Here is a 24,952-nt window from a genome sequence, read left to right as displayed (position 1 = left end):
ATTTAGTGGATTTGATTCCATCTTTTCCCCCTAGTGATCATCTCATCAAACCATGGTAATGCCTCCGTTATTCTTTTAAGCCTTGTATTTTTAAAAATGTTGTATATATCTAATAATGGTTTGTTTTGCAGGCGTCTTATGCTACGTCGAGATGCTGCCCCTCTAAGTTTGACGAATTCTTCAGGTCCCTTGACTTGAGGAAAGCACATACCGATATGCTAGAGTGTGGCCCATTTGGGGCCTTGCTTAATTTGGAAGGTCTGAAATTGCACAAGGCAATTTTGACCGTCCTCGTGCGATGTTGGATACCCAAGTCAAGGGCATTTCAAATAGGTGGCATATTACTCCCCTTTGAGGTAAGGGATTTAGCATTGGCATTGAGCCTAAGCTTGGTAGGAGATAGAATACGAATAGACTGGGATTCGACAGAGGAGGTCGAAGGTTGGAGGTTTTCCGGTGCTTGGGCGAGATTTAGTGAGATTGCAGATGTTATAAGGGCGGAGTCGAGATCGGATGAGATTGCATCCGTCCACGCAACAGTGAGACATTTGTTGCTGCTTCTGTGCTGCTGTGTGCTTTTTGCCCGAGCTGACCCTGTGGATCACAGGACAAAATCCTGCCTCTTCCCTTACTTAGGAGCAGAGACCGTGGGAAGAATTGCTTGGGCATACCCTGTGTACGACTTCTTGGTAGACTCATTGGATTCATATTCGAAAAACGGGAAGACAAGATATATCACTGTGTAGACACCCCATTTTAACCGGACCCAAGATCACTGTGTTTGTGCGAAGCCCCATCCAATCGGAGCTAGGATCCCAAATTGCACCCTAAGCTAGGTTAGAGTCCCCCATAGGTCCCCGTAAAATTTCGTTGGAATCCGAGCTCGTTTGATCAGCAAACGGATTGAATCAATGTCGTAGTTTAAAGCTGTAAGGGGGGTGGATTATCCGAAGAGGGGGTGGACCTTTGAAGTGTGAAATTCCGATTTTTTTCCTTTCGCTAATACGACAAAGCGGGAAGGGTGCGATTATTAATTCGCGCGCCTTATCAATAACAGTAGTGCCATTATCAGCAGCCTTCTCTTTATATATACGAAAAAAATCAGAAAAAAGGGAGAACACTGTTCACAGCCGGAAATTTCGCAGAAATCTGAGAGAGAAGAGAGAAAGGGAAAGAGGGAAATTTGGGTATTTCTTTTTTTTTTTCCGATCGGATCTCCGATCCTTCTCCGGCCTTCTTCCACCTCAGGCAGTCTTCCTCCTCTCCGATCCACTTCCTCCTCCGGCAACTCCATTTTCTTCGATCCTCCTCCTCTGTAGATCCACCGGATCCACCATCCAATCCTTCTTCTCCGGCCAGATCCGTAGGATTCCGGCCAATCCTTCTTCTTCCGGCCGCATCCATTGCTCCGGTAATCTTCAACATCTCTGGCAATCCTCCGGCCGAGCTCCGAGCTCTGATCTCCTTCATATTTGTTTTTCTCCTTTGTTATTCACAAGATCTATCCACTTCCATATTCTTCGTTATCTTTTAAAATCTCAGAGAGATCAATCTCAGCTTCTCCGATCGTTCCTCCGGCTCAGGCTCCGGCCGAAACTCCGGTCAGTATATTCTTCCAATTTTCCTCTAATTTTCTTCTAAACATCAGATCTGTGTTTTTCTTCACCTTTATCTCATGCATTTTAGACCGAACCCTAACCCTCTGCATTTCTCTTCTCTTATCTGATCATCTTCTTCGTCGGATTATGCCGGATTCCTACCAAATTCTCAGATCTGAAAATCTAATTCCATCAGCAGATCAGATTTTTTTTTCTTTAAATATCTGCTCTAGTAGAATTAATTCTCGAACCGAAATTTCTTCCTTCTCTGATCTATTCATATCAAGTTGAGATCTGATTGATTTGAAGCTTTGAAAAAGTTTTTTGCAAATCCTCATAGTTCAAGTACTTGCAAGGAAATATTCATCAATTTTGGGAAGAAATTGAGATAACTTGGTAACAAAAGGTGATCTTCATCTCTTTTCTATATTATACTTCATTTTAAACCAATTTTTGTATGTATGTTGTGTGATGATAACTCGTTATAACATTCTATGGCTTCATTTAGTTACATCCGAGTCTATTTCTTGTTATGCCTTCATGCTTTGATTGTTGTATATTGTCTTTGTTTTTATCTAGAGTTGAATTTGATTCCAGCTTGATTCTAGCATGTAAATTTTGTGATCTGTAATGAGTTAAGAAGTCATGGATACTTTGACATCTTCTGTTCACTTTGATTTAAAAATGAATCAGATGTGGGCTGTGTAATCCATGCAAGATCAACATATCCACTAATAATTTAGCTAGTTTGCACTATTTCAGTTCAAGAATTGGGCTTTTGTTTTAGCACTGTGTAGTTCCTGATTTGGCTTTTATTTTGGTAAGTAGTTCAGCCTTTTGCACGTAATGGCACTGTGATGATTATTTTCCTGTTAAGCCTAGGAGAAGATTTGCTTGTACTAATTGGTGGGAAATAGATTTGCTTGTATTGTTGGATTTGTATGTACTTAGACTATTCAAGTGGACTCAATGTTATCTGATTGATAAACTTCCGAGTTTTTTTTTAGAGGATCAATTCAGGTGGTGCTTGCATAATCTTGGTTTGCTGTATAATGTGTATATGCTCATGTCTATTCACTCCAATGTGATATCAGTTTAACCACTTTTCTAGGAGCTGCATAAGGATTGCAAATGAAAGAAGGTATTGCTGATGTTCCTTTAACGGGACCCATTCATATTAGAATAATTGCATGTTTCGGTTTGCCTTCTCCTTTTGAAAACATTACCAACGTATTTAGTTCAGAGACTCGCATTAAAATGATGATTTTTAAGAATCTATCGAGTACTCTTATTATGCATTCTTGCTGAGTGTTTTTTGTGATAAGGTTTTTTGCAAATGACAATATTTCTCATTCCCACATAGCTATGCATACCTGCAGGTCTGAGTTATCTTGTTAAGCATTAATATTTCTTTTTTTTTCAAGGCAGTTAACCTTAGAGATTTTAGAGTGTAAAATCTTATTAGTGTATACTGGGTGCTGCACAACTTTATTTGGGATTGATGAATAGGTTCTAATCTCTTATAAGCATGGAGGTTCATCTAAAGAATTCTGGGCAGCTAACCTTAGTTACTGCTTATGATTTTCCAGCATTTTCCGCATTAGAAAAGAGTTGAGGTATTCCATGCCGTGTTGTTAGTGCTTATTATCAATGCAATAATTGAAGAAGAAACCCAGTTCTCTTATTCCACTGTAATCTAAAAGGTTGTCCCCAGTGTGATTATCCCCACTAGAGGTTGAATTTGACTCAAGTCTCGGGGGGGGGGGGCATTTCATCTTCTCCGCCTGAGCTGGAAATCTCTGAGCATTTATATCTGTCCAGGCAGAGCCCCATCTGCCCCGTGATAGGTTTCTTTGCGTGGCAGATCAGACCCTTCTTCTCAAAATTTTAATTCGAATCATGTTATTCACCAGCTACCTCTAATTTGCGGGAGCATCAAAGGCCGCAGTGTGACAATTTCCGCCTGATAGTGGGCGATGAAGGCGATAGCCCAAGCCCATCTTTAGGGGACTCGCTCAATCCAAGTAGCGTTCCCCTCTTTTGTTTAGTAAGCCTGCCCAGCCTTTCAGATATGCCCCCTGTTATGCATCAAAATTTATAAAAATCAGAAATATCATTTGATGCATTTGTATAATCTGTTAAATTTTTTAATATTCTTCTTTGGTACTAAGCTTTGAGTTAGGGTTTGAAGACGGTAATAAATGGTATTCATGTGAGATTATCTCAAAGCTTATCATACTCATTCATTTTTATTTTAAATAAATTGTTTAATTGAAGAAAGAAATCAGACGATTTGCACTATTCGATGTCCTTAACACGAATATCGTCTGATTTCAAGGCGGTTTGTAGAAATATTATATGTGTAGGAAATCAGATGATTACTTTGGCATCATCTGATTTCATTGGAGTCCCCGTATTGGGGTTTGTGGTTGGTTTTGAAGTTTTTGATATTGTTTTTACTTCATTAGGCTACCCAGCGGCTGGTCTGGGCTAATTAATTTTTATTTTAAATAAATTGTTTAATTGAAGAAAGAAATCAGACGATTTGCACTATTCGATGTCCTTGACACGAATATCGTCTGATTTCAAGGCGGTTTGTAGAAATATTATATGTGTAGGAAATCAGATGATTACTTTGGCATCATCTGATTTCATTGGAGTCCCCGTATTGGGGTTTGTGGTTGGTTTTGAAGTGTTTGATATTGTTTTTACTTCATTAGGCTACCTAGCGGCTGGTCTGGGCTAATTAATGTTGTTTATCATGCTATTTGAATTTGAATTTGAATTTGAGATTGCCTAGTAATTCTTTTCTACTCTCTTAGTGGACTAGCGTAGTCTTCTAGACTTCTTTAGATAATAGAACCTGTACTAGGAGACATACTCTGTCTCGTTAGGCAATCCTCCTTTGGAGGCAAGCCTCATTTGTAGAATCCTCTCTGAGATTGCACCTCAATTTGTACCTCTGTTAATTAGAGACCAATTTGGTCAATTAGTTGTCTTAGCCTTGCTTACCCCTTGGGGGCAATGATAAGGTTGCTTAGAGCCCGTCTTTGTGTGTGTTTAGGAGACCCGTCCGGTCTCATTCTCTTGCTAAACCTCCTCTTTGTGCGCCGTTTGGTTTTGGGAGAACACCCTACTCGGCTTGGCCTCATACCCCTACCCTTATGGGTATTGGGTTGCACATTTGTTGCACCCTAGGGCTAGGTAGCTGTCCGGCCCGGCTGGGTGTTTTACCTTTGCCAAATATGCATAAGGTCTCTTATTCCTTTTAGACCCGCCCGGTCTCATTCTCTTGCTAAACCTCCTCTTTGTGCATCGTTTGGTTTTTAGGAGAACACCCTACTCGGCTTGGCTTCATACTCCTACCCTTATGGGGTACTGGGCGCACATTTGTTGCACCCTAGGGCTAAGTAGTTGTCCGGCCCGGCTGGGTGTTTTACCTCTGCCAAATGTGCACAAATTCTTATTCCTTTTTACTTGTGAGCTTCTCCTTATTCGATAGTTCATTCGCATAGGAGTTAGCCCTTGATTAGAGAGTCTTTGACTCATTCATCCTTTAGATGGTGTCATTAGAGAGTCTTTGACTCATTTGCCTTTTAGGTGGTGTTATAGGAGAGTCTTTGACTCATTTGTCTTTAATATAGTGTTATTAGATAGTCTTTGACTCGTGTATCCTTTAGTTGTTGTCAGTGGAGTCTTTGACTCGTGTTTCCATCTCTTAGAGAGTCTTTGACTCATTTATCCTTTAGTCGGTGTTTTTGGAGTCTTTGACTCGTGTTTCCATCTCTTAGAGAGTCTTTGACTCGTATATCCTTTAGTCGGTGTTTTTGGAGTCTTTGACTCGTGTTTCCATCTCTTAGAGATTCTTTGACTCGTATATCCTTTAGTTGTTGTCATTGGAGTCTTTGACTCGTGTTTTCATTTCTTAGAGAGTCTTTGACTCGTATATCCTTTAGTTGTTGTCAGTGGAGTCTTTGACTCGTGTTTTCATCTCTCTTAGAGAGTCTTTGAATCGTGTTTCCATTTCTTTCAGAGAATCTTTAGCTCGTTTATTCCTTTGGTGATGTTATTAGAGAGTCTTTGACTCATTTATCTCTTTCGCAGTTTTCTTAGAGAGTCTTTGACTCATTTGTTCTTTCAGTTGGATTTATTAGAGAGTCTTTGACTCGCCTTTCCTTTTGCAGTATCATTAGAGAGTCTTTGACTCCGTTATTTCATTTTCAGTGTTATCAGTTGCTCTTATTAGAGAGTCTTTGACTCATTTATCCTCCAGTTGCTCTTATTAGAGAGTCTTTGGCTCATTTATCCTCTAAGTTGCTTTTATTAGAGAGTCTTTGACTCGGTTGCTTCCTTTGTGCTGTTATTAGAGAGTCTTTGACTCATTTACTCTTATAACGGTATTATTAGAGCATAGTTTCCCTTATTCACCCTAGGGTTTGTCCCTAGGGTGTTATTTTGTATATTCCCTCCGGTCTTTGACCAAAAGGGTGAAAACATCAGAAATTTTAAAATCCATAAACATTGAAATCATTAAAAATCTCAAAAACATTAGAAACTTAAAACATAAAAAATGGTTGATTTGCTGTAAGTGTTTGATAGGTAGAGAGTTCGTTTCGAACTACGTTGGCTTGATCCTCTTCCGAGGTACGTAGTGCAGCTTGGGATTTACATCCCAAGTCCAGCCAAACTACTTTGTAAATAAATGTTTTAAACCTTCTTCAAAAACCTTTAAAATCTTGTTTTTCAAAAGATCTTCCTCTAGAGTTAGGAGTTTCTCCTAGATAGAGAGTTTTAGAGTTAGGGTTTTTCTTTTGATAGGTTGTTTGATTGATTGTTTGCTGTGTGCTTGTTTTAGAGTTAGGGGTCTGTCCTAGAGTTATAGGAGCGCCTCCGTCCGGTCAGTCGGCGATCCACATCGCCGAGTGATGACTAGAGTAGGATACGGTAGTCCACCCTTGGTTTTCCTTAGGAAGTGCAGCCTAGTTACACATAGGTTGTAGGAACCACCTGCATTTAGTTAGGGCATATAGGGTGTCCTAAAATCCACAATTCACTGGAATTTAAATAATCGTACAAGAAGCTTTAATAACTGGTCCGGTCTTTTAGATCGAGTCTAGGATAGAGGTCTAGGTGTCTGTAGACACCCCATTTTGACCGGACCCAAGTTCGCTATGCTTGGGAGAAACCCCATCCGATCATTTTCGCCATGTTTCGCATTTTTCCGTGAGAGGTTGAGAGAGATTATTCATAAGAATCCAAGAGATGGAGAATTTGGACCCGTTTGGTGGGCCCGCATTGAACATTTGTTTAAAATTCGAATCAACCGAGGGCCCACATTGTGGGGCCCACGTTGTGGGGCCCGCGTTGTGGGGCCCACATTGTGGGGCCTCAGTAGGGCCTCTTGTGAGGCCTCTTATGAAGAACAATAATGATGGATTCTCCACTAAAGAAACATGATGGGCCCTCCACTAAGAACAATGATGATGGATTCTCCACTAAGAAACATGATGGGCCCTCCACTAAGAAGAATGATGATGGATTCTCCACTAAGAAACATGATGGGCCCTCCACTAAGAAGAATGATGATGGATTCTCCACTAAGAAACATGATGGGCCCTCCACTAAGAAGAATGATGATGGATTCTCCACTAAGAAACATGATGGGCCCTCCACTAAGAAGAATGATGATGGATTCTCCACTAAGAGGGACAACATGATGAGCTCTCCACCAACACATCTCTCTCTCTCTCTTTCTCTCCCTATATATATCTTCCTTCCCATCCATAAAAAGGAGGAGAAAAGGAGAGATTTATCTTCCATTATCTTTTTCTCTTCCATTATCTCTTCCAATCACTCCCTCCAATCCCTTTCCCTATATTCTTCTTCCATTATCTCTCCCAATCACCTCCCAATCCTTCCCTCTAAGAGAAAGCGAAAGACGGCGGATCGGATCGGCGGCGGCAAGATCTTCACCACAGGTAGGTGCATTTTTCTCAAAATATTTCTGTATTTTTCCAAATTTTTCTGATTTTTTCCGCAAATTGTGTTTTAAAAATAGAAAACTCTTCAAAAAAACATCTTTTGACGAAGAAAAATTAAATTATATACCAAACAGATTCCAAATTTAATGCAATTTCGTGGGAAATTAATATGGTACTGATTCATTTTACCATGAATTTTTAAGGATTTTTGGAGTTTATTTGGTATATTATTTAATGCTTTCTTTGAAAATTATCAGATTTTGTGAGACTTGTTACTGACATCAAATCACCCTTAAAATTCTTAAAATTTTTACAGTAGTCTTATCTTCCATATTTCTTGTTACTGTAAAAGTTTCGAGTGATTTGGATTTGTTTTCATATGGGATGTAGTGTTAATTCTTAATCTGGTCTGAAAATTGTAAAATCCGAAATCGGTAGTAAATAGTCTTTATAATTTATGAAATTCTCACCGCATGCTCATTTTATTGATATCTTATTTCTGTAGAAATTTCATAGAATTTATATGTCTATTTCTTGTAGTTTCTGTGTTAATTTGGCAATCTGGTCATTTAATTGTTAAATCAAGATTAAATATGAATTTAATGTAAAAATCTGCAAAACTCATCTATTAAGCTACATACATTCCCATCTTGCTGCTGTAGAAATTTCAACTCATTTCGAATTCGTTTGCAATAATTTCACTTGTAAAATCATTCATATGCTTAAAATTGATACAATCCATTGAAAATTTGAAATTAATTACTACCAAGTGATTTTCAACATTCGAAATTAAAATTGATAAAATCCATTGATAAAATCACATTTACTCAAACTTAATCTAACAAAACCTGAAGGTATCATAGATTGCGCGAACTTATTGCACACACTTACATCACTTGCATCTAAACCCCTGCATCTCACATGCACACACGTCCTATTTTAGGAACCCGGAGTGTTATCTAGCATGGTTGACTGGGATTTCATCACCTGGTGCCTCTGTGCTAGAGAAGCATTCCACCCTTAGCCTAGTACCTTTATGGTACGTAAACGGATCTCTTGTTCACGTACTGATACGCCGGACACTGGTACAGTATATCGAACATGGATTCGCGCTAAGGGAACTCTTGGCCTTACCCCTAGATTAACCCACACATGCATGTAGTATACGAACACATGTGCATCACGTGTGTGAGCCTAGTTTAGGATATCCTACCCATTTGTGTCTAGATTAGGCCGTAGTCCATCTTCCAATGGCTACGATCGGTCCTAGGTACACAAACAAAGTCATGAGTCGAGATCCTTTCTCCACTCCGCTAGATTAGGGTTAGGGTTGATGCCTTCAGGTAACACTGATAAAATGTGCGAAGATTAAAAATTTTTTCCTTTGGGGTTAGGATGTAAATCCCATTCATTTCCAAAGATCTCATAGGATTAGTCATTCATGATCCATCCGTTGAAAGCAATCTTATGCTATCTCATTTCATCTTGATCACAGATTTTCAATCTTATATTATCTGATTTGACTCGTGTTTTCATTTCCTTTAGAGAGTCTTTGACTCATTTATCCTTTAGTTGGTGTTAGTGGAGTCTTTGACTCGTGTTTCTTTTCCTTTAGAGAGTCTTTGACTCATATATCCTTTAGTTGGTGTTAGTAGAGTCTTTGACTCGTATTTTCATCTCTTTTAGAGAGTCTTTGACTCATCTATCCTTTAGTTGGTGTTATTGGAGTCTTTGACTCATGTTTCCATTTCTTTTAGAGAGTCTTTGACTCATTTGTTCTTTTGTGATATTACCAGGGAGTCTTTGACTCGTTGGTTCTTCCGTTGGTGTTATTTGGGAGTCTTTGACTCATTCCTCCTTTAAGTTGTAGTATTAGAGAGCCTGTGGCTCATTTGTCTTCTTGAGTGCTGTTAGTAAGGAGTTTCTCCATAGTCTTGTTGTCATTTCTTCTTCTTTGGAGACTAGCCCAGTCTCATTATAGCTTTGCTTTTTGAGATCATAGATCATTTTTGTTGTCATCGATAGTCTAGTTTGCCTTGTTTAGGGGTTTCCCCTATTTGCCCTAAGGTTTGGTCCTAGGGTTTTGCTTTGTGTTTTCCCTTAGGTCTTTGACCAAAAGGGTGAAAACTCTTTACTTTAAAAACTTTTGAAAAACTTTAAAAATATGAAAAACAACTGAAAAACCTTAAAAAGCCTAAAGTGTTGAGTGTTTTAGAATCAGTAATTAGGAGAGTTTGTTCCGAACTACGTTGGCTTGATCCTCTTCCACGAGGTACGTAGTGCAGCTTGGGATCCACATCCCAAGTCCAGCCAAACCTTTAAAAATAAAAATTTTAAATCTTTCAAAGTTACAAAAATATTCAAACCATTTTCAAAAAGATCTTCCTCTAGAGTTAGGAGTATGTCCTAGCTGTTTAGGTTGTGTTCTAGAGTTAGGAGTTTGTCTTGATTTGTATTGATATGGTATGTCCTGTCGTGTGAGTGTCCCTAGAGTTAGGAGGCCTCGAGTCGATCGGTTAGACATTTAGTCGAACCGATGGCTAGACTAGGCATATAGTCAGCCCGTGGTTTTCATTAGGTTGCACAGCCTAGTTACACATAGGATTGTAGGAACCACCTGCATTAGCCTAAGGCTAATCAACTTGCATTAGTTAGGGCATATAGGGTGTCCTAAAATCCACAATTCACTGGAATTTTAATAATCATACAAGAAGCTTTAATAACTGGTTCGGTCTTTTAGATCGAGTCTAGGATAGAGGGCTAGATGTCTTAGGCATCATAATTTAGAATAGGGCATCGAACTACGTGGGCTCCGATTCTTCCCGAGGCCGGGATACGTAGCGCAGCTAGGATGGATGGCCATTCTGGTCCGAGTCCAGTCCTGCATTAGAGTTAGGACTTGTCTTGTCCCGTCATACATAGCATAGATTTGTGTCTCATGTTTTGATATGTTTTCTTACTTTCTTGTACTGATACTATACCTTTGGTTGTAGCTTGCATGTGCGTGTCCACCAGAAACTTAGACACCCATTAGGCATGTCACTCATAACCTAGCTTTGCTTAGGTGACACATTTTTCATTTCATTTTACGTGTTTATTTCTCCATTCTCAGGAAATGCATGCTTAGGTAGACGATTCCTGAGGATTGTTCCCATTTCACATGATTTTTACTCAAACTTCTTTGGAATTAATGAAAATGGCATAAGAGACCAAGTGCTTGCACTCGGGCGAATTGGGGGTGCTCTCAGACCTTCCCCATTCGTAACCAGGCACGAACCCATATATATTTCTGGTTATCCATTGCACAGAGGATTTGATTTTAGGGTTCCATGGCCTATCCATGGATGGCGACTCTGAGTTCCTTTTAGGTACATCTCGGTTTCGAGCCCTGGCTCCTGATCAGGATGTATCTTATTCGTTTTGTATCGCCACTCGTGCTATGCTGTGAGGGTGGCATCCGTTTCGAGAGTTCCTTGGCAGAGCTCTCCTTCACATTGTGGAGATCTTAGAGGATTGCTGTGGGGACCTCGCGTCCCTCGCCGCACTCGTCCTCTCAGGATCGGGGTCCACAGGCTGGCGACTCTGCTGGGGAGTTCTTGAAACATTGCCTAACTCTTTAAAAATGCCATTTTTATTAACTTTGGAGAAATTTGAGCTAAAATCATTTTAAATGGGAACTCTATCGTTAGAATCCAGGGGCACCAGGTAGGTGCGTAATTAAAACAAAGGATTCACACACTGCACATCATGCATTGTCATATTTTTTATTTTTTATTATTATTATTTTTCATTGTTTTTCATTATTGGCTCCATGGGATAGATTCAATGCGTGCCTGACTGGGATGTTATTACATCCTGATGGTACTGTTGAATCTATTTCCAAGCTATGCGCCAGCGCTGCAGCATATTAAGTATGTTTCATACGCATAGTACCCATTAGATTGAGTCCGGAGCCCTACTTTGTTTTATATATATTATGTATATACTTACTGGCCTAGTGAAACCCAATTAGGAAGTACCCGTGTTTATATAAGTATATTGCATTCATATAAGGGTCGAACATGTGTTGCTCACGCATGTGAAGCCTAGAGTTAGGAGCCTTGTCCCATCTGTAGACTAGGGTAGCTCACCTTGTGTGGCTACAACACGGTCCTAGTACACTCATCAGTCTGTCTTGAGTCGAGACTTCCTTGACTCCGTTAGATTAGAATTAGGGCTGGTGCCCCTGGTTAGGATTTGTGTGTATGTGTATTTACTTATATATACTGATTATGTATATTATGGTTCTCCTCTTAGTCAGAGATTCCTTATTCCTTTCAGTCGGTTATATCCATTCCGAATTTAGATCTAGATCTAGTCAGTGGATTTTGACCGCCATTACCTTGGCCGGGTTTAGCCCTTGATCTGTTGATTATAGGGTTTGACCCATTGTTGTATATTCTCACCTTTGGTTAGTCCATCTGTTGATCACCCTTCTCTAGTAACCGTTATTCATACCTTTCGATTGAGCTAGGGTGATCCCTTGTATAGTCGTTATGCTGCCGGATTTTATCCAGAACATTTTGAGCATGACGGCTACCCTTTAGAGTCAGTTTACTTAGTCAGGACCTTGACCTCCTTGTATAGCTGTTGTGCTGCCGAATTTTTCGCAACACATGTTGAGCATGATTGCTATCCTTTGGAGTCAGTCTGCCTTGTCTTGATTCTCATGTATACATCATTCAGTAGGATTAGATCCTTACCCGTTTTGTCTTGAGATCTGGCCGATAGCTCGTTTGCTATCCTTATGACCATGATCTACCATTTCTGATCATATTGATCGTACAGTTGTTGATATCCATCATTCAGATTTTAGATCTGGTCTTTGACCCTACTTTTGTCATTCTTATGGCCATGGTCTATTATCTGAACCATTGATTTTTCATTGATCCATGTTTACCTATCATATATCTTTTACCCTTGGATCATATCGAAATCATTAATGGGAAAGTTTGATCTTACCTGTATTCTTTGAGTGCATGATCATTGCTGAGATCGAAATTTATTTTGATTAGGGATGTTTATCGTTCCTGACTCTTTCATTCCCAAAAAGAAGAGCAGTTATACTCAAATAAGACTTCAAGGTGTGGATTGAGAATTCATTGAAACCCTGTTGATGTAGGTCATATTATCACTGTCTATTTTTCCTTGACCTTCATAGACAATATTTCTTTGATTTTCAGAATAAAATACCCTTTGGTGTATTTCAAGATTACTCTTTTCTCTATTTGTTCAGAATCTTTATCCCATGACTATTGATCTAGTATGTGTGCTTCCAAGTCAAGAGTCTATGTTTAGCGAAAGACCATTCTTTCAAAAGACTGACCATATCCAAAATCATACTTGATCCAGGCAATCTATTGCTTTACCCACATTGTCAACATAAGCCTTTTGTTGCCCCCATTTAACCTAGACCTTGTGGAGTTGCCTTTTCTGGGATTTCTACTCCGGGATTGAACTTTATAGTTATCATTATCATGAGGAAAGGTGTATCACCTATAAGCTTTCAGTGTCAGTTCACTACTTTTGAAGAAGTGTCCTGTATCTTTAGATTTGTCTTTCATTGAGCGTACATCAACTTTCTTCTCTCTAAGTTGAAAAAGTTCAGTTACGTAGATGTTAAAAAAAAAAAAAAAAGAAGTCATGTCTGTCAATCTTTCTTATATGGAGTCAGAACTGATGAAGAGCCCATTGAGGTGTGTCAGAAATCATCAATGTACTTACAGTCTTCAATTCAATAAAATTGTTGATTTCGTATCTTTGATACTCTATGATTCACTCTTGGATTTAATGTTTAAATAACTAAAGACCCCCTTCTCGGATGAGAATGCAGACGAAATTCACCTCGAGATCTGAAAGATGGTCGAACGAGAGGAAGAGCGTCGAGCATAGCCACTTAAAGAAGAAATCAAAGCCATTGATAGTGGTATCGAAATCCGAAACTCGGGATGGATGGATTGGAAAAACTTTATCTCCTAAGGAGCGCAAAGAATTGATAAACCTGTTTAGAGGGGTTTGAGGTAGTTTTGCTTGATCCTATAAGGATAAACCAGGGGAATGCCCTGTCGTTGATCAAAGCAAGACTTCATCTGCTTTAGACATCCAGTTGAGGAATAAAATTTTAAAGAGATAAGCGTCAGGCATCCTGTGGAGCTGATGAGATATTGAGAGAAGATTTTCAGACAGAGTTGTGGAATCTTGAGCATAAATTCAAGATCTTTGAGACGGGAGTGGAGCACAGTGGTTGAAGTTTTGCCAGAAAACCACCAGACTCCTCAAAAAAAAAAAAAAAAAAATAAAATTTCAAAGGCTTTGAACCTTAAACAAAAGGGCTTGTACATCAAATACATCAGGAGGCCATCCTTGATCGTTTGAGCTTTTATAGCCAAAATCCTAATGTTTTAAAATCCATTTGTAAACCCTTTGGGCCAAAAGCAAAATTAAAACAACTTCTTTTCAAACACATTATAAACCCGGGGCATTTATGCACCCGAACTACGTCGGACCTGATCCCCACCTCTTCAGGGGTACGTAGGCAACTTGATTAATTCAAGTTCGGTCAAACCTTGGGATAAAATCCCCTTTGAAAATTTTGAAGCTAAATGCTAAACCATTCTTTGAAAAATCCCAAAGCGAACTACGCAGATCTGATCCTCCATCTTTGGGGTACGTAGGTAGTCTGGCTAGACCAGATTCGGTTCAAATCTTTAGAACCTTAGGTATTCAACCCTTTCGAACCCAAGCCCACCTAGAAAGTCCTTCTGGTGAAACAAGCAAAGGTTCGAGGCGAATGAAAAGAAAAACAGAAAGAAAAGAATGAGAGTCTGAAGACCCACTAGGTTGAAAACCCGAAAGGGCGGCCTAGAGATATACATTTGCTAAGTTAACAGCCAAAAGAGTTAGCTTATGCAAAAAGTCAGGGTAGTGGTCTGCTGGATTGAAAACTTGAAGAGGTAATCCAGTCAAGGGCAAAGACTTCCCATGAATAGTTGAGTTGAATAGAAGCAGAAGGAGTTCCTCAGTTACGTAGAATTCCCAAGTTTGAGTACAAGCAAAAGTTGAGATAAGTGGTCTTTCAGACTGAAAGCTTGGAAAGCAAAAGTTATGACTTCTTTTGAAGAGAGAAATCAGGGAGACGGAGAAGCCACCTCTGCACAGGGCAGAATCCTGGAATCCGAGTAGTGTCAGCGAGACTTATTTTGACACCTTTTTAAACTAGGGGCATTAAAACCGAGCAATCCGAAAGGGGTAACAACCATGACGGAGATCCCGATGGAGGAAATTAGGTCATCTTGACATAGTTTTTGAGAGTGCTCTAAGAGTGGCTAACCTTACCATAACAAAATAACACATTTTATCTAAGGGTGAATCAAAATTTAGTCAAGTCCCTTGAATATTGTAAGTCTTCTTTGAAAGAGTCATCAGAAGTCTGTTTCTGGTTTATCATTGTTTTTCTTTTAGAATCAAAAGTGTTTGGCACTGGAGAGAATGGGTGTATACCTTCCAAAGTGAAAAGAAAATTCAAAGTAGATCCTGGTTTAAGAATCAAAGAAGGGCAAGAGATTTGTTATTCAGACCTGCCTGAAACATCAAAGCCTCAAGCACTGAGCAAAATGAAGAATTCTTACATTCAGCCTTTGTGGAGATGGTTTTACCACTATACCAAAGAAAGAACCCATGCAAACTCAAATTTTTTCTACTTACCTTGCTTTTGCCTTCTTAAGACTTTGTCATGGAAGCACATCATACTAGGGGCATCTTTTATGACTTACGTCATAAAAGATATTACACAATGATAACTGGGATATCTATTCTTAGCAAATAGAAAGCAGAGAAGCTTGAACATGCTCTTTGAGTTGAATTCCTTGATCCAATTGTTTCTTTTGGAGTCAGTTTCAGAAACTTTAATTCCCAGCGGAGTATAAAATCTACTCCTGCATCCTTCAAACCTCATCAAAATGCTTCTCACCTGTTAAAGAGAGTCAGCACCTGAAAATCTCATCAATCTATTTGAGTTTTGCTTTCAGCAAAGATCATGCGCTCCTAGTTATTCTTGGTAAGAGATGACTGGCCCATTAGTGAAATCGATCAAAGATGGTAAATTCTTCATTCCTTTTGAAAGATTTTAACAGAGTTTGAAATTACCGAACTTGCGTTACGCGGTTTGGTCTTTTTGAAAGATTTTAACAGAGTTTGAAATTACCGAACCTGTGTTACACAGTTTGGTCGTTTTGAAAGTTTTTAACAGAGATAGAAATTACCGAACCTGTGTTACACGGTTTGGTCCTTTTGAAAGATTTTAATAGAGATGGAAATTATCGAACCTGTGTTACACGGTTTGGTCTTTTTGAAATGTTTTAATAAGGAAAATATTTCCGATCCTGTGTTACACGGATTGGTCTTTTCTTCCTTCTCCCGGGTATTTAGTACCCCGATGATTAGTAGTGTAATGTCAAGTAGTGACTTACCTAATCATCGTTCCGCAATGTGCAGCTTCTTAACGAGTTAGGAGTCATGTGTATCTGCGAAGAGGTTTGTAGGGGACTGTTTAGCAGGACCTACGAATTTGGGTTTATGTGGAACTGTTTAGCAGAACCGCGTGATCCAGAGTGATTCGCTACCTTGAAAGAGAGGAGTCAGAGTTACTCGGATAGTTAAACAGATTTATTTTCAGTAATGATCTGTATAACTATCGCTAGGCTTGAGACTTAGTCTCGCCTCTGGTACTTAGTACCCAGATGATTAGTAGTGTAATGTCAAGTGGTGACTTACCTAATCATCGTCCCGCAATGTGCAGCTTCCTAACGTGTTAGGAGTCATGTGTATCTGCGAAGAGGTTTGTAGGGGACTGTTTAGCAGGACCTACGAATTTGGATTTACGTGGAACGTTTAGCAGAACCGCATGATCCGGAGTGATTCGCTACCTTGAAAGAGAGGAGTCAGAGTTACTCGGATAGTTACACAGATTTATTTTCAGCAATGATCTGTATAACTATCGCTGGGCTTGAGACTTAGTCTCGCCTCGGGTATTAGAAGTTTGAGTTTAGCTTGAATATTCGATTACCCTAATAATTGGTCGAGTCTTTGACTGATCGGCATGATTTAAAAAAAAAAAAAAAAACTCTTTGAGTGTTTGGTTTTGAACTTGTTTTGGACGAGTTTCAATACATTGGTCTTTGGCCTATTTTTGCAGGTTTCTAAAAAGGAAAAACTCTTTGAGTGTTTGGTTTTGAACTTGTTTTGGACGAGTTTCAATACATTGGTCTTTGGCCTATTTTTGCAGGTTTCTAAAAAGGAAAAACTCTTTGAGTGTTTGGTTTTGAACTTGTTTTGGACGAGTTTCAATACATTGGTCTTTGGCCTATTTTTGCAGGTTTCAAAAAAGGAAAAACTCTTTAAGTGTTTGAGTTTGTGCTTGTCTTAGACAAATTGCAACGTGGTTTCTAAGAAAAAAAAATGAAAGCTCTTTGAGTAATTGAAGTGATTGGTTTGTTTGTTTGGTTTGTGCTCTTTGAGCAATTGTTATGTGTACTTTGGCTTAGCCTGATATATAAAAAAAAAGAAAAAGAAAAAATGTTTGTGTTTTTGTAATCGTTCGTTCGTTTTTTATTAATTAGTCGAGTCATGAGTATTAGGGAGAGACTATCTCTTTGAGATGTCTTAGTTGCCAAGTTAAGAGTCGGTGAGAGGCTATCTCCCTATTGTTGGTAGAGTTTTATCTTTGTGAATATCGTTTTAAAACTGAAAACCCAAAAATTTGCTTTGCTTTCGGGTCAGTCAAAATGTGTCGTCTGTTCAGCTTTTCCATTCGCGTGTTACACACGCTCTGCCAAAGAGGGGCATCTGTAGACACCCCATTTTGACCGGACCCAAGTTCGCTATGCTTGGGAGAAACCCCATCCGATCATTTTCGCCATGTTTCGCATTTTTCCGTGAGAGGTTGAGAGAGATTATTCATAAGAATCCAAGAGATGGAGAATTTGGACCCGTTTGGTGGGCCCGCATTGAACATTTGTTTAAAATTCGAATCAACCGAGGGCCCACATTGTGGGGCCCACGTTGTGGGGCCCGCGTTGTGGGGCCCACATTGTGGGGCCTCAGTAGGGCCTCTTGTGAGGCCTCTTATGAAGAACAATAATGATGGATTCTCCACTAAAGAAACATGATGGGCCCTCCACTAAGAACAATGATGATGGATTCTCCACTAAGAAACATGATGGGCCCTCCACTAAGAAGAATGATGATGGATTCTCCACTAAGAAACATGATGGGCCCTCCACTAAGAAGAATGATGATGGATTCTCCACTAAGAAACATGATGGGCCCTCCACTAAGAAGAATGATGATGGATTCTCCACTAAGAAACATGATGGGCCCTCCACTAAGAAGAATGATGATGGATTCTCCACTAAGAGGGACAACATGATGAGCTCTCCACCAACACATCTCTCTCTCTCTCTTTCTCTCCCTATATATATCTTCCTTCCCATCCATAAAAAGGAGGAGAAAAGGAGAGATTTATCTTCCATTATCTTTTTCTCTTCCATTATCTCTTCCAATCACTCCCTCCAATCCCTTTCCCTATATTCTTCTTCCATTATCTCTCCCAATCACCTCCCAATCCTTCCCTCTAAGAGAAAGCGAAAGACGGCGGATCGGATCGGCGGCGGCAAGATCTTCACCACAGGTAGGTGCATTTTTCTCAAAATATTTCTGTATTTTTCCAAATTTTTCTGATTTTTTCCGCAAATTGTGTTTTAAAAATAGAAAACTCTTCAAAAAAACATCTTTTGACGAAGAAAAATTAAATTATATACCAAACAGATTCCAAATTTAATGCAATTTCGTGGGAAATTAATATGGTACTGATTCATTTTACCATGAATTTTTAAGGATTTTTGGAGTTTATTTGGTATATTATTTAATGCTTTCTTTGAAAATTATCAGATTTTGTGAGACTTGTTACTGACATCAAATCACCCTTAAAATTCTTAAACTTTTTACAGTAGTCTTATCTTCCATATTTCTTGTTACTGTAAAAGTTTCGAGTGATTTGGATTTGTTTTCATATGGGATGTAGTGTTAATTCTTAATCTGGTCTGAAAATTGTAAAATCCGAAATCGGTAGTAAATAGTCTTTATAATTTATGAAATTCTCACCGCATGCTCATTTTATTGATATCTTATTTCTGTAGAAATTTCATAGAATTTATATGTCTATTTCTTGTAGTTTCTGTGTTAATTTGGCAATCTGGTCATTTAATTGTTAAATCAAGATTAAATATGAATTTAATGTAAAAATCTGCAAAACTCATCTATTAAGCTACATACATTCCCATCTTGCTGCTGTAGAAATTTCAACTCATTTCGAATTCGTTTGCAATAATTTCACTTGTAAAATCATTCATATGCTTAAAATTGATACAATCCATTGAAAATTTGAAATTAATTACTACCAAGTGATTTTCAACATTCGAAATTAAAATTGATAAAATCCATTGATAAAATCACATTTACTCAAACTTAATCTAACAAAACCTGAAGGTATCATAGATTGCGCGAACTTATTGCACACACTTACATCACTTGCATCTAAACCCCTGCATCTCACATGCACACACGTCCTATTTTAGGAACCCGGAGTGTTATCTAGCATGGTTGACTGGGATTTCATCACCTGGTGCCTCTGTGCTAGAGAAGCATTCCACCCTTAGCCTAGTACCTTTATGGTACGTAAACGGATCTCTTGTTCACGTACTGATACGCCGGACACTGGTACAGTATATCGAACATGGATTCGCGCTAAGGGAACTCTTGGCCTTACCCCTAGATTAACCCACACATGCATGTAGTATACGAACACATGTGCATCACGTGTGTGAGCCTAGTTTAGGATATCCTACCCATTTGTGTCTAGATTAGGCCGTAGTCCATCTTCCAATGGCTACGATCGGTCCTAGGTACACAAACAAAGTCATGAGTCGAGATCCTTTCTCCACTCCGCTAGATTAGGGTTAGGGTTGATGCCTTCAGGTAACACTGATAAAATGTGCGAAGATTAAAAAATTTTTCCTTTGGGGTTAGGATGTAAATCCCATTCATTTCCAAAGATCTCATAGGATTAGTCATTCATGATCCATCCGTTGAAAGCAATCTTATGCTATCTCATTTCATCTTGATCACAGATTTTCAATCTTATATTATCTGATTTGACTCGTGTTTTCATTTCCTTTAGAGAGTCTTTGACTCATTTATCCTTTAGTTGGTGTTAGTGGAGTCTTTGACTCGTGTTTCTTTTCCTTTAGAGAGTCTTTGACTCATATATCCTTTAGTTGGTGTTAGTAGAGTCTTTGACTCGTATTTTCATCTCTTTTAGAGAGTCTTTGACTCATCTATCCTTTAGTTGGTGTTATTGGAGTCTTTGACTCATGTTTCCATTTCTTTTAGAGAGTCTTTGACTCATTTGTTCTTTTGTGATATTACCAGGGAGTCTTTGACTCGTTGGTTCTTCCGTTGGTGTTATTTGGGAGTCTTTGACTCATTCCTCCTTTAAGTTGTAGTATTAGAGAGCCTGTGGCTCATTTGTCTTCTTGAGTGCTGTTAGTAAGGAGTTTCTCCATAGTCTTGTTGTCATTTCTTCTTCTTTGGAGACTAGCCCAGTCTCATTATAGCTTTGCTTTTTGAGATCATAGATCATTTTTGTTGTCATCGATAGTCTAGTTTGCCTTGTTTAGGGGTTTCCCCTATTTGCCCTAAGGTTTGGTCCTAGGGTTTTGCTTTGTGTTTTCCCTTAGGTCTTTGACCAAAAGGGTGAAAACTCTTTACTTTAAAAACTTTTGAAAAACTTTAAAAATATGAAAAACAACTGAAAAACCTTAAAAAGCCTAAAGTGTTGAGTGTTTTAGAATCAGTAATTAGGAGAGTTTGTTCCGAACTACGTTGGCTTGATCCTCTTCCACGAGGTACGTAGTGCAGCTTGGGATCCACATCCCAAGTCCAGCCAAACCTTTAAAAATAAAAATTTTAAATCTTTCAAAGTTACAAAAATATTCAAACCATTTTCAAAAAGATCTTCCTCTAGAGTTAGGAGTATGTCCTAGCTGTTTAGGTTGTGTTCTAGAGTTAGGAGTTTGTCTTGATTTGTATTGATATGGTATGTCCTGTCGTGTGAGTGTCCCTAGAGTTAGGAGGCCTCGAGTCGATCGGTTAGACATTTAGTCGAACCGATGGCTAGACTAGGCATATAGTCAGCCCGTGGTTTTCATTAGGTTGCACAGCCTAGTTACACATAGGATTGTAGGAACCACCTGCATTAGCCTAAGGCTAATCAACTTGCATTAGTTAGGGCATATAGGGTGTCCTAAAATCCACAATTCACTGGAATTTTAATAATCATACAAGAAGCTTTAATAACTGGTTCGGTCTTTTAGATCGAGTCTAGGATAGAGGGCTAGATGTCTTAGGCATCATAATTTAGAATAGGGCATCGAACTACGTGGGCTCCGATTCTTCCCGAGGCCGGGATACGTAGCGCAGCTAGGATGGATGGCCATTCTGGTCCGAGTCCAGTCCTGCATTAGAGTTAGGACTTGTCTTGTCCCGTCATACATAGCATAGATTTGTGTCTCATGTTTTGATATGTTTTCTTACTTTCTTGTACTGATACTATACCTTTGGTTGTAGCTTGCATGTGCGTGTCCACCAGAAACTTAGACACCCATTAGGCATGTCACTCATAACCTAGCTTTGCTTAGGTGACACATTTTTCATTTCATTTTACGTGTTTATTTCTCCATTCTCAGGAAATGCATGCTTAGGTAGACGATTCCTGAGGATTGTTCCCATTTCACATGATTTTTACTCAAACTTCTTTGGAATTAATGAAAATGGCATAAGAGACCAAGTGCTTGCACTCGGGCGAATTGGGGGTGCTCTCAGACCTTCCCCATTCGTAACCAGGCACGAACCCATATATATTTCTGGTTATCCATTGCACAGAGGATTTGATTTTAGGGTTCCATGGCCTATCCATGGATGGCGACTCTGAGTTCCTTTTAGGTACATCTCGGTTTCGAGCCCTGGCTCCTGATCAGGATGTATCTTATTCGTTTTGTATCGCCACTCGTGCTATGCTGTGAGGGTGGCATCCGTTTCGAGAGTTCCTTGGCAGAGCTCTCCTTCACATTGTGGAGATCTTAGAGGATTGCTGTGGGGACCTCGCGTCCCTCGCCGCACTCGTCCTCTCAGGATCGGGGTCCACAGTGTCTTAGGCATCCTAGCTTAGAATAGGCGCGAAGAACTACGTTGCCTTGATTCTCGTGGAGGCGGGGATACGTAGGCTTCTTTGGATGAATACCAGACCATCCGAGGATTCGGGCTAATAATTTAGAGTCTTAGGATTTGTTGTATTGTTGTTGTAGGATTTGATGTGTTTTCTTACTTTATCGTACTGATCCTATACCTTTAGTTATAGCTTGCATGTGTTTGCACATCAGAATTTAGACACCCATTAGGCTTGTCACTCATAACCTAGCTATGCTTAGGTGACACATCTTTTATTTTATTTTATATGTGTTTATTATCTTTATCCCCATGAAATGCATGCTTAGGTAGACGATTCCTGAGGATTGTTCCCATTTCACATGATTTTTACCTAAACTTCTTTGAAGTTGATGAAAATGGCATAAGAGACCAAGTGCTTGCACTCGGACGAATTGGGGGTGCTCTCAGACCTTCCCCATTCGTAACCAGGCACGAACCCATATATATTTCTGGTTATCCATTGCACAGAGGATTTGATTTTAGAGTTCCATGGTATATCCATGGATGGCGACTCTGAGTTTATTTTAGGTATGTCTCGGTTTCGAGCTTTGGCTCCTGATCGAGACATATCTCTTTCTTTTTATATCGCCACTCGTGCTATGCTATGAGGGTGGCATCTGTTTCGAGAGTTCCTTGGCAGAGCTCTCCATTCACGTGGATGATCCAGAGGATGGTGTGGGGACTAGCTCCCTCACCTCTCTACCTCTTCGGATCGGGGTCCACACACCGGATGCGCTATTGTGCTACAGGTGAAGAGTACATATATTATATACATGATTACTCTTTTGTAAGTTTGGTTTTTTCTTCTCTAAAGGCTGACTGTCTGTCTTCATTCCTGGTGTGGCTCTTTGAGCATACTACCTTGTGGGCACCTTCAGCACCAGATGCACATCCACACCTATTAAAGTGGATCACAGGGATCGATACACGGCGGACTGACCATGCAGCCTTTATCAGACAGATCCGTGATGGGAGGCTAAAGAAGACCCAGGTAAGACCTAGAGCTTCTGTACTCCCCTAGTACTCACTTCTTGTAACCGAGATTAACTATTTGATTTCAGGTTGTGAGGTGCCTACTACCTCTTCCTCGAGAAGAGGGCCTGCTATCTTTCACGGCAGATGAGGCTGATACTGTGATGGGAGAGGTAACGAAAATGACTCTCTTTCTTGCATAGGGTCGTTATATTCAAGTTATCTAAATTTTCTGTATTGTTGATACATTTTCTCTATTGTTGATACATTTATAAGAAAGAAGCTTCTGCGACCACCCCAACAGTTGAGGAATGCCTCCAAGACATTCGGATTTTAGAGAAAGAAACGATAGCGTCTCTGAGTGATATGTTACGTAAGGTACTGAATTTTAAGTCTATATTCAATTAATATATAGTACATTCTCTGAGTGATATGTTAATAATTTTCCATTTCCACTTTTTAGAGGAGCATACCTTTTAAGGGGAGGACAGGGAGAAAAAGAGATGTTGATAGGGAAGTGAAGGAAGACCATGTGTCTATAAGCAAGGCTGATTTTGATTTGTTAGTGGAGAGGGTTAGAGACCTTGAAAGGAGGTCAGTACGACATGAAAATGAAATAGCCGAGCTTAAGAGGATCATTGCCTCGGGTGGAATGGAGGCCGAATCACAGGATGAAGGAAAGGGGGAGATGATGGAAGGGGATGACGGAGGGGTGGCCGAATCGCAGGATGAAGGAAAGGGGGAGATGATGGGACGGGATGACGGAGGGGTGGTAGTCATCCCTAGCCACGATTCGTTGGAGGAGGAAATAAAACGGAATGTCATTTCCATCCCCGACAGTCCACTGAAACCTGTGGCAAAAGTGATTTGGAGTATTGAGAGAGGAGTGAGGCTGCGTTTGAGGAAAAGTTAACCCTCTAAACATACTACTTCGCCGTATACGGCTTTCGGGACTAAGAAGGTCAATGATAAAGCATTGCTGGTGGCAGACCCGCAATGCCATCGGTTGCTCCCAAAGCTTCTTGCGCTTCCCCCAAGGTAAATTGGATTGAAGCCCTTTTCCAATATAGTTATCTAGCCTTTGTAAATCCTAAACTATCAGGTGTTTTCCAGCGAACGAGTTATACAGGTCAACGACGACTTCCTGTGTGCCGAGGACTTGGTTATCCTTAACAACCCCATTGAGTGGTTAAGTTCTCCGGTAAATAATTTGGTTATTTATGCTAAAGCTGAATTCTTTCACCATCGATATTTGTCTCAAATCTTTATATGTTATTTTACGTAGATTATGAATGTATACGCCGAATATCTAAACGTTCGGGACGAAAAATAAAAGAAAGCCTGGAGAAAGAGCCTGTGTGGCCATTACTACCTTCCTCTATGTAAGAATAGATAGTTTTTCATTCCCAATCACAAGTTATTTTTTATAGGTGGTTGTTCACAAGGTTTGAATTTGTTTTCGTCACTCCATTAACTTCTCTTGTATTATGTTTTTAGGATTGTCTAACTAGCAAAGACTACACTGGCGGAGATAGTCTTATGAAGTATGTGAAACGATTAAACGACTACCCGCCGGATACCCTAAAAAGAGTCTTATTCCCGCTGCATGTCCCTAACCATTGGATTCTCCTGGTCCTCGATATGGTGGATGAGAAGTTCTATATCTTCAACTCCTTGCGAGAGCAGATCTACTATAGAGATGTTGTACCATTGGTGAGTTCGGGTCCCACTTTCCTTGGTTATATTTCAATGTATATAAAATCCTTAGCTTGTATGGATTGTTTTATAGATACGATACTTTGAACGGCTATACATAAGTATGTGGGACTTCGATGTAAACAATTTTAGAGTGGTGGAAGTCGAGAAGAGGCCCTTACAACTCAACAGGTAATAAAGTTCACTTAAAATCAGTTTGGAAGTTTAAATTTATTGTGGAAGAGCGTGGTCGATGATGTGTTGTTGTTTTGCAGCAATGATTGCGGGCTGTTTGTGCTTAAGGAGATGGACTGCCTCGCACGTGACGTTCCGCCTGAGTTCAGT

The 24,952-nt window shown here is 39.6% G+C and overlaps 1 protein-coding gene across 1 annotated transcript; it reads left to right on the top strand.

Moving 5' to 3' along the window:
• Positions 1-215: 215 nt before the first annotated feature.
• LOC143855467 (uncharacterized) lies at positions 216-24,729 on the top strand. Its single transcript, XM_077365582.1, has 8 exons — positions 216-689; positions 22,755-22,931; positions 23,002-23,085; positions 23,189-23,290; positions 23,376-23,950; positions 24,026-24,113; positions 24,198-24,294; positions 24,410-24,729. The coding sequence occupies exons 1-5, from the start codon at positions 216-218 to the stop codon at positions 23,823-23,825; spliced, it is 1,287 nt and encodes a 428-aa protein (XP_077221697.1). The 3' UTR covers positions 23,826-23,950; positions 24,026-24,113; positions 24,198-24,294; positions 24,410-24,729.
• Positions 24,730-24,952: the final 223 nt, after the last annotated feature.

This window comes from Tasmannia lanceolata, unplaced genomic scaffold (assembly GCF_043159265.1).
Source record: "Tasmannia lanceolata isolate RefF3 unplaced genomic scaffold, GAP_Taslan_0.1 ptg000021l, whole genome shotgun sequence".
NCBI classification, from domain to species: domain Eukaryota; kingdom Viridiplantae; phylum Streptophyta; class Magnoliopsida; order Canellales; family Winteraceae; genus Tasmannia; species Tasmannia lanceolata.
Note: the sequence above shows the minus strand (reverse complement) of the source record. Positions and strands in the feature narration are given on the sequence as shown.